This window comes from Centruroides sculpturatus, unplaced genomic scaffold, assembly GCF_000671375.1.
Source record: "Centruroides sculpturatus isolate CEXI.00-Female unplaced genomic scaffold, Cexi_2.0 scaffold140, whole genome shotgun sequence".
NCBI lineage: Eukaryota > Metazoa > Arthropoda > Arachnida > Scorpiones > Buthidae > Centruroides > Centruroides sculpturatus.
In genome coordinates, this window is record NW_019384503.1 from 419,563 (window position 1) to 430,619 (window position 11,057).

An 11,057-nucleotide genomic window follows, 5' to 3' on the forward strand; every position below is an offset into this window, starting at 1 on the left:
ATCCTTTGCACTTACATAGTTTAGTACATAATTTAAAGTCCTCTCTATTCCGTAAAGTGTCAATTTAGTTAACGAATTCGTTATGATGTTATTTAAAATTTATCAAAAAAGCTGAAAATGGCAATCATTGGAGATCATAGAGTTTTGATGGACACCCTGGTACAATGGCGGCCATATTTAACCACGTTATAGGTTAAATGTGTGTATTTTTTATTATAAAACTATCATTTCAACATAACTTACAACTATAGTTATTTAAAGCAAACTTACCAAAAATTTTAATTATGAGATAGATCAAAAAACAAAGTAATCTCTGTTACAAAATTATTATAGCAAAATATTGATATACAGTTTCCTGGCGTTAATTTGCAGAATAAAGTTGATGCAAACAATCTTCTCAAACACAACACTGCTGCATTCATCAATTGCCGATGTCATTGTTTTCGCAAGAAGGACACGTTATTTCCTTGTCGTCAGCGATAGGTAGCCCTTGATGTTGCATCGCTTTCTTTTTCTTTTGCGATTTAAATGTCTCTGACCCGTTCTCTTACTGTTATGAAATACTGTTTTCTCTTTTCCTTTGCTCTCTTTTTCCTGCTGTTTTTATCCCTTTTCCATCTAATTTTGTATTCCTCTCTTCTGCCGATTTTTTAATATTCTTTCTTTTTACTTTTATTTTAGGATGTTAATGTTATCGATTAAAGCCTTAAGGACTTCTGTTTAATTAGAGAATGTAACAATCATGTTAGGTGTGGCCATCATTCAGAATCACGCAAGTAGAAGAACATCTCGCCGAACTTTTATCAAACAGAACTGGTGGCTTTGAGTGTACATAATATAGTCTTTATTCTTAGGTTTAACAGCACCAAATTCCTTTCTTATTTCTAATCGTTTCGTGGCTTTTTCCATGAACATTACATCACCGGAATTTTATAAATTATCAATCACTAGATCACTAAAATTAATGTACGATGAGTATACGATTTTTATTGTATTTCTTACTTTAAAGAGGAAAACTATCGCGCGTAGACGGCAATTAACATCATATAGCATGCAGCGGGATATAATGTTGCTGAAAAAGATAATTCTTTAAGCTTAGATGGTCAGGTTTTACGTCATCTTGTGGAATTTTTAATTACATCTTTTCATAAGAAAACAAATTTTGTTATTAATGTGTACTAAGTATATATATGTGTGTGAGTGGCACGATTTTGTTCACCCTGTTTGAAGTTTAATAACTCCTGTGCTTTTTATCGAAAATTTCTAAAATTTTGCAGGAGGAAGGTTTGTATAGTCTACTGTATTAGGGTGATCAATGCTGTTAAATTTTGGTAGTTAAAGATAGAAAAGGTCGTGAATCCTATCTTGAATAGGGTCGGATTTAATGACGATTTTATTCGTTATTAGCATTTACAATTTTTTTTAATAAAATCCATCTCTACCCTCAAAATTAAAGATTTTGCCACTTTTGCCACTTCGTAATAATTAAAAATATATAAAATTTTTAATAATATAATATCATACAGATGGCGCCACCAAAATTTTACATGTTGCCGGGAAATTTAAGTAACTTGTTACTGGATTTTTTCTTTTCTTCATATTTATTTTAATTTTTAATTATAAGCTGCGCCATCAAGTGGCTGTATGGACTCCCCAAAAAATCACAAGTAAAACAAATAAAAATAAAAACATAATTACAAAAACAAACGTAACATAATACTGATAAAGCGAACGAGTTTTATAAGTAGAGATCCGATTTACAGCCTTTTAAATTTTAAAAATTCATATGCAAAATTTTCAAATTTTAATATCGCTTGACAAGCTCAAAACTGCTCGTCCGAATCTTCGAATTCTCTTTTCAAATTCTCTCTCCGTTCTATTTTTGAACTTTTCTTCTTAAATTCTCACTTCAAAATTGCTTTTTAAAATACGTCATTGCCGATGCAGTTTCGTTTGGATACTGCAGTAAAGATCGACGAATTTAACGTATTTTCAAATTGAATTTATTATTATTTTCATATGGAGATTTTGACTCACCTAGAAAAACATTCTCCAGAAAAAGAGTAAGCATTTTTATAATTAACAAATTTAAAAAGAAGTTAAACGAATAATAATAATTTATGAAAGTAATGTTCTGATTAAAATTTAGAACGTTATTTACTTTCGTAAAGAATTTGCAATTTGAACGTTACAGATGTTTTTCAAAATAACTTATTTAGTATTGATGTAACGAATATTCGGTTACTATTCGGTATTCGGCCTATTCGGCCTATTTTTCACTATTCGGCCGAATACCGAATATTTAATCACTATTCGGCCGAATACCGAATACCTAAAAACAGGAGTNTTATAACCGCATTACGTATCTTATTACAAATTTCTATACTACACGTGAGAAAAAAAATAAGATCGCTATTGTATATTCGAATATTAGTGGCGGAGGAAAATCTCTGTATTGTCAGATTCCAAAAAGCCAGATTGGCGCACGAGCTTTACGGAGCACCAACCTCACCCGGTTTAGCCGGTGGATGCCTACGACCTTGGGTTGATGCTACGCGTATACCGCATCCGATTCTATCCGGGACCGGTTCCGGGCCGTTAGCCACCCTCGCTCGATTACGCGAATCGCGAGTAGATTTATAACTTCACCCGACTGATAAGAATTTACCGGTACGTTTTTACGATAGTTCTGTATAGTTGACGGGAGTTTTAAAAAAATGCATTAAAATATTTGATACATTTATTCCGATCTCCAATTTTATTTTACTCGCGGATTTCGATACTAAACCAATATTACGATTTCGTATATCCCATCTTTAAGGGGATGTAGAAAAAAACGTGTACAATTCTTGTATAATGTTAAAAAATTAACCGTTACTTTGGTAGCATAATTTACGACTAAATTTAATGAACGAGAGAGATGCACGTGGTACAGAAAAGGCTCTAGAATTTATTTTCCTTAAATTTACGATTTATGTATCCGTTTGTCGTAAAAATTTGTCTTTCCACTTTTTTCCCGAGACTACGAATATTCGAGTAAAAGTAACCGGTTTCGACTGATTTCTACTTAATAAGTAGTTAAATAATTAAGCGATTAGGGAATTGGGGACGTAAACAAAACCCCGACGAAAGAGCCGGAATATTACTTAAACAAAAGCTTAACCGAACCAATCTCTAGCCGAGTACGGTGGGGACCGATTTCTTCGAGATACTGTATTAGATGTAATAAAGACAGACATTTTTCCAGTTCGAGAGTGACCGAAAAGTTGTAAATTTTGGAAATTTCCGTGGACGACACCCGGTCCTAAAATGAATTATTTAGAAAACAAATGACTATTAAGTTTAACATATTTAGATTTTTACGGCTATGGTGAGAAACGTTTAAAATCTACAACGGCCCCGTCGCGTCCTTTGAGATACACTAATGATGCGACGAAAGAGTTATTTCGCAGTCCGCGCGTATGCACGCTCCGCAACCGTCTTCGATTCCATCCATTAGCCACTGATAGGGAGCTATTTGACCAAGTGCATTGTTCTAAGATTTAAAAAGTAAAGAATATTTTATTTTTTTATGTATGTTTCTTAGCAAAGCTATATTTAATTATAGTCTTATTTAAAAGTATATTTATATAATTGAAGAATATTTTGTACCAGGTATGTACCGGTACGTCCACCACGTATTTTATTTCACCGAGTAAGTTTTTATTATTTTATTTTTAATCGTAGCCCTTATATCGTGACTAGCGATTCGGAATGTAATTGTGACATTAAAAATGCATTTAGGGAAGTCTACGGTTTTTACTGGCTTATCGAGTAAACGATACGAATGGACTGACGCGCGATTGACCGATTGCCCCTGGATATCGGCTTCTTACAGAAACACACCTTCCCTATATGAAATGTCACGGCACGCCCCTGAAGCGCAGACCTAACACCCGTAACGATCGGAGTGATTTTATAGGTAGAGCTTGCCGCAGTGATTACAATATCGCCGACCAAACGAAAAATGTTTTATCTTTTGGTTTTTTAGAAATGATACCTTTAACCCGTGTTTTTATATAAAACGACTTATAGTTAAACAGCCAAATACATTCTAGCAACGAGTTGCTTAACTTTCCCGGCATCATTTGGTGGCGCCATCTGTTACGATATTTAATTTAAAAACCTTTTTATATTTTTCCTTGCAGTACTATAAAACGGCGAAAAGTTTAATTTTGTGGATAGGAATAGGTTTTAAAAAAATTATAAATGCTAATAATGATTTTGCTCCTCCGATCCTACTGAAAATATACAAGACCCCCTTTATTTCCCACCCTTCGACCTTCAACCACCAAATTTAAATAGATTCGACTCCCTAACAAACAAACCTCCAGGCAAAATTTCAGAAATTTTCGACAAAAAGCACAGTTGTTGTTAAGTTTCAAAGAGAGTAAACCCACGTAAGCTAGCATTCGTACATACAGAAAACAAACCTGAATTTTTTTGCACTTGTGAAAATTTCGAGGTCCCGAGTCATTTTTTGACCGATCACCATACTTCCCGTGTTATCTATAACTGCCGAAAAAAGTAATTAATCTCACTTAACCACCAAGCGAAAGACAGACTACAGGCAATGATTTTTTTCACATTTCGCCGACAATATTCGTTCCTCGCAAAACTTGGAGTGATACAAATAATATTTCTAGATTTTACGAGCCGTCAGAGGCGGAGACACACTCGGCACCGAGCGTACATTTTTTAGGTAAGGAAATTCAACCCATCAAAAACGAATTTTCGTTTCATTTTTGTTTTGTCAGACGTTGAGTACCCAACGTAATCATAACGAAAGGGAATGTGGGGAAAGAGTACGTAGTTTTGAATTTTGCATTAAGCCACTCAGTTTGCAGTTTTTTAAACTCTAACTATACAAAACAATACAACACACCTTTAGCTTTTACGAGTGTTTTATTTCTTTAATTAATATATAAGACATACACAAAAGACAATGTTTATCGTAATCTTTTCTCACGAAAAAAATATCTTAATTTTTATATTAACAAGAATCACTAATTCTCCCGATCCTTCATAACAAGTACTTTGCTCACGCGTACCGTACTTTACGCTTCCGCTATTCTTCCCATCGAAGTTCTTCACACAGTATTTTTCATTGCAGATGCGACTTTGTTAACACAGTTTTTGCCTTTTCAGAGATTACTTTTGGTAATTTGCTGGGAATTATGCTGATTCTAGGAGTTGCTGTTAGCGAAAACTTTGCTTAAATCTCCAAAAAGATGTCGAAATGCAGTCAGGATCCCGTAATTAACATCAAATAAACAAATGAGTCAAGTATATTTCTACCGTTTCGGCCTGGTAGTTCAACGACCATGGCAATTCACAAAGCCACCCGTTTCATTGAGGAAGCCTGGGACAAAGACCAGCATGCCTTGCTGGTAAGCATAGATTTTAAAAAGGCTTTCGACCACCTATGGTGGCCGTCTATCACGAATAGCCTGAGGACCTATGGATGTCCGAAGAATATATACGACCTACTAAATAGTTATCTGAAGGACAAAACGGCTGGCTTCTTCTTGGGAGGAATGAACATCATTAAACAAGTGAACAGAGGATGCCCCCAAGGCTCCCGTAGCGGCCCCGGGCTTTGGAATCTGACTTATGATAACCTCCAGGACACGATTCAAAACACAGACAATATAATGATACAAGGCTTCGCAGACGACACTCTTCTAATGATTAGACACCAAAATTGTAATACACTAGAAAGGAAAAGTAACGAGATCCTAGAAAAAATACACAAATGGAGTCAAAGCCACAAGCTCCCCATAAATTTCAAGAAGTGCGAAGACCTGGTCTGCACAAAAAGATCAAAAAGGAAGCAATTACAAAGGCCACTCTATATATACATGAATGGACATAGAATAAAGATAACCTCCCACCTAAAGTACCTAGGTGCTATCCTCGATTCAACCCTGAGTTGGAAGCAACATATAGAGGAAATTTGCAAGAAGGCAAAACAAAGAGCGAATATGCTATATCATATAGCCAGAAACACGTGGGGACTAGGCGCAAAAAGCTGCACTACCATTTNCAGATAGGACGTCGGTATAAGTCACAGTTATGATTTTACAAATTTGAGACAGCTTGATAGCCCGAACGGCCCCAGGCTTTCGCCCGTGCACGCTAAGTGACTTTCAGTACAAACATTTAGCTTTCCGAAGTCTATGACAACAATTGTTTGCCATTGGCGGCCACGAATTTCGTGTCAATAAGCTGCCTCGACTTGTTCGATTATGTTATCGACTCAATTTCATATTTATTTTCACATTTTCACTTCGCGATCCTTCTCTGTTCTTTTTCTTATTATTTACACGTGTAGGTCATTTCATTGTTATCCACATTTGATATCATCATTTATAACATAGGCCTACTTCCATGACACTGTTGTCTGTAGCTAGAACTGCAAGAATTAACGCGATTGGCGAATCGTAGTGACAGCGGGCCAATAAAGAGCAGGATCCTTGCCATAACGCGGTTTGCGCGCGAATTTTCGTACGTGCGTTAAATTAATCAAGCCGAATAGTTTGGCCGAATATTCGGCTATTCGGCCACGCTCCTGGCCGAATATTCGGTATTCGGCCTCAGGCCGAATATACCATTCGTTACAACACTATTATTTAGATAAAACGTCCGTAATGATTCACTGAATAAAAGGCTGATTAAATTAAGAATATATTTTTCGGTTGTAAGATTTCATTGGTCTTTGATGAAAGAATTTATATAGTTACAATGTTCAATTGAACAAAATTTGTCGCCCTCGAGCCAGCAAAATTTGGATCGTAATATAGGCTACGTTATTTATTCAAAAGTGAGTACAGTAAAACTTCGATTTAGCGGACAAAATTTCCGGTCCGTATGTTTTTTGTGAAAATTAACAAGATGTTAATTTTTAAAATCTTTTAATATGTAATTAAATTACTGTTTTTTTTTTCAAATCCATAATTCACTGCTTTTCACTTCACGCCACAATAGGAATGTCTCGTTAAATCAAAAGAAGACGAATTAGTAGGAAAGTTTTTTTGTGTTTTTGTCAAATTTAAATTTTGTTTTCTTTTTAAAAACGTTATTTATTTGTTTGGTTAAATACAATTAAAGTGTATTTTCTAAAAATGTTATTTATTTATTTCGATTTAGATCGTATACTCGTTTTCGTTTATTACAGTGAGTACAAAAGCAATAATATATGTTATAGAAAACTTTTCTATGAAATTAAATTTTTCATGCATACTTAATTACACAAACGTATCTACATAACGGATAAAGTATTTTGTCAATTTTTCAACACACTCGAAAAACCTAGTATATTATATAACAAGCTTTTTGCTTTAACGGACACTCCGTCGCCCGAATTAATCCGTTAATAGAGGTTTTACTCTAATTGGATTCTCAAAATATCAGTTAAATATACGTAACGAGAGAGAGAGAGAGAGAAAAAAATTAGAGGAAAATTGATCTCCAAAAGAGAGTTAATTCTTGAATAACTGTCATAAAGTTTGAATGGCAATTTGATGTTTAATATAAACGATGTATAGACACTTATTCTAGCGGATCACAAGTGGCCGAATGAATAAAACCACTGAATACAGTACTGATGATCCTGGGTCGCGCGTCGCCAACGGTTGGTCATGTGGAATTTTCCTGGTTTTCTTTACGTTTGTAAAACCAAAATAAGGGTCATTTTTCCATAGAAAGTCCTCCCGGAAGGCTTTCTCCCTTGGCAGATTACCCATATGTCGCGTTGCATTTTTCCAACAATGCAATTCAATTTTCAACAAAACGTGATCGACTGGCGTTATCCTGACATAACTTTTGATTATGAAAAAAGCAACACTAAATTCGCAATTGAAATAAGATAAATAAGACAGTATAAGTTTATATCCTAAACATTCCAACTCTCGAGTGGCTAGTTAATAATGGCTAAATAACTTTCAAACCTTTAATGAGATTATGATCTCCGATTTTACTTTTCCGACTGTTATATATAATAGAGGGGAAATATGGCGATCGATCAAACAAGACCTCTAAGATTTAAAAATTTTTAAACTAACAGAATCTTGAAACCTTGAAAAAAAAATTGAGTTTTTCTTTGTATTAATGTATGTATGGCACGATTTTATTTACCCCTTTTGAAGCTTAACTCCCGTGCGTTTTATCGAAAATTTCTGAAATTTTGCAGGGCGGTTTGTGTGTTAGGGGATTGATGCTATTAAATTCTGGTGGTTAAAGGTCTAGGGGTAGGGAGATAAAGGAGGTCACATCCTGAAGGGGGTCGGACTTAATGAAGATTTTACTCGTTATAAAAAAATTGTAAATGGTTATAAAATTTATCTCATCTTCAAAATTAAGCTTTTTTGCAATTTTATAATAATTAATACTATAAAAAGGTTTTAAAATAAAATATAACAGATGGCACCATACAACAATTTTAAATTGATTTGCCGGGAATGTTACGCATCTTATTGCTGAATATTTTTAATAATACACTAAGCGAAATTAATTTTAAGAAACACGTTAAGTTGGTTTAGAATAAGTGACTAATAATGTTACCGCTGTTTTAGAAAAGTGATCGTTTGATATTAGTCGTCAAACTCCCTCAGCCAGAATTTAAAAATCGTAATTACAGTACTACAGCCGATCCTATAATATTTTCTTTACTTTGTAGGAAAGTATGAGACTTCGAAGTAGTCATAGCTTTTGATAACGTGACAATACTGTATAGTGAATCGATTTGCAAATAGATTTCCTACGACCTGTGGACACATAGAAAGAAAAACTTGAGAAACAATAAACATGTAACTTACCAATTTACACGAATGTATTTGGGCTGCAATCTGAAAAAAATTGCAGATCTATAAATTTCCACTGTCGTCCGTCTGTCCGTCTGTCTTTCCTCAATCTCTAGAACGGAATTAGACAGATAAAATCCGCAACAAGGTATGGAAAGCTTAAGGTTCCGATGTGAACCTCTGATGCAAATCGAAGGCAGNAGCGAATATGCTATATCATATAGCCAGAAACACGTGGGGACTAGGCGCAAAAAGCTGCACTACCATTTATAAAGGAGCCATTGAGCCTGCTCTGCTATATGCGGCTCAAATTTGGGGGAAAAGGGCTTCCCTGGCACAAAACAAACGGCGTCTCCTCTCGGTCCAGAGGAGCTTAGCCATCCGAATATGCAGGGCGTATAGGACTGCGCCAACGGACTCACTGCTTGTAATCGCCAACACCATGCCTATCCATATAAAGATTAAAGCGATCTTCTGGAAATGGAATATTTTGAACAACAACATAGAAAGGCTTACAGAGGAAAATCTAAAAACCGCTATCCAAATAGATGAATACCCAGGAAACAGCCTAGATCTATTATTGGATATAAAGAAGCATGGAATCGATAAATATTACCCAGGGCAAGGAATCCTCGGCGATAAACACAACTAACTGGGAAAGTAATAGCATAGACCCGAACAGCGGGGATTACAACTGGCATGTGTATACTGATGGAGCGAAAAACGGGGATGGCTCGGGGGCAGCATTCGTTGTATACGATGCTAGCAAGGGCAATACAATCCATGAAGAATACTACAAGCTTTTAAATCACTGCTCAAATAACCAGGCGGAGCTCTGGGCCATGAACAAGGCCCTCAAGAACATCACTAACAGCTTGAACAATTATAAAGGGAGCATAAACTTTTACACGGACAGCCGCTACGTCATCAATACGCTAAAAGAAAGCTATAGGCATCTTAACATTGGACTCAAAACCAAGTTATTGGCTAATAGCTTGAGCAAAAGAAGAAAAATCAGTTTCACATGGATACCAGGACATAGCAATGTTAAAGGAAACGATAGAGCCGATGAACTAGCGGTGAAAGCCACCAAACTAAATCTTACTCCAACCTACCACTGTTACCCCATTTCCCATATTCACAAAATCGTCAATGAAAAATGCATAAACGTTTGGCAAACAGAATGGGACTCCTCAACAACAGGCAGAGTTTTTCCCGAACATTAAGGAAAGGCACAAGCTTCATCATGTTAATCCCTCTTACCCGCTCACCCAATGCTTGACCGGCCATGGGAACTTTCCTGCTTTTCTGTACAGAATTGGAAAAAAGGACAACCCTTGCTGCGAATGTAACACTACAATCGAAGGGAACGCCCTACACTACCTCTTCGACTGCCCAGATCAAGACGCCAACAGAGATGAACTTATTACGTACTGCCTACACCACGGACAATCATGGCCACCTGAGCCGGACTTCTTGTGCAAGACCAAAGAGACATATAGGCACTTCGTTAAGTTCGTCGAAAGCTGCACTAACCTCGTTCACCCGAATTAACGGACTCGTCTGGTCATGTGGACTCTCAAGGACGACGATTCATCAGCACATGTAATTGGAGCATCTGCATCATCCCAAGTATGTATATGCAATCCTACGTATGCACTACACTTATTGTCCTGTTTCTACTCACCTCTAGTGTCTAGGACCTTACCCAAAGGGCTACACTGTCTTGTAGGGGAAATACGTACAAAATGACATAGGCAACATAATTCGAATTTGGCGGTCTCAAGCTCGCAACTGACAATGACACAACGTTATACGGGCGGCTCTTACTAACCTGTCAAAATGTGAACGCACTCCTCTCATTCGCCCGGGTGTCATGGCCGACAACAAGAAATGACACGTTATGAGATTTTTTTCTTGCAACAAGTTTTTTGTATAGATCAGTGATGGGCAAACTACGGCCCGCGGGCCAGATGCGGCCCCCTGAAATGTTCTATCCGGCCCGCGCGACATTATTCCTAATCTGACGAGTAAAAAAGAATACAGGCTGTGGTGGTTGATGCACCACTTAACTTGAGTGTTCGTTGATTATATAAAATAACCGAAGCTTTATATCTCACCATGAAAGTTTATTTACAATCATGTACAAAATTTTGTTTTACACTTATTGAGTAAAAGCTCGATCGGTTACAAGCATGCTTCGGTACAGAACATCCA

General features: G+C 36.3%; 1 protein-coding gene across 1 annotated transcript in view; it reads left to right on the forward strand.

Annotated features, from left to right (window-relative positions):
* Positions 1 to 1,871: 1,871 nt before the first annotated feature.
* LOC111622137 (BTB/POZ domain-containing protein 3-like) overlaps positions 1,872 to 11,057 on the forward strand; it is a 15,773-nt gene continuing 6,587 nt past the window's right edge. The window contains exon 1 of the mRNA XM_023364463.1: positions 1,872 to 2,063. Coding sequence (XP_023220231.1) covers positions 2,020 to 2,063 — 44 coding nt within the window. The 5' untranslated portion in view covers positions 1,872 to 2,019. The remainder of the gene's footprint in view (positions 2,064 to 11,057) is intronic.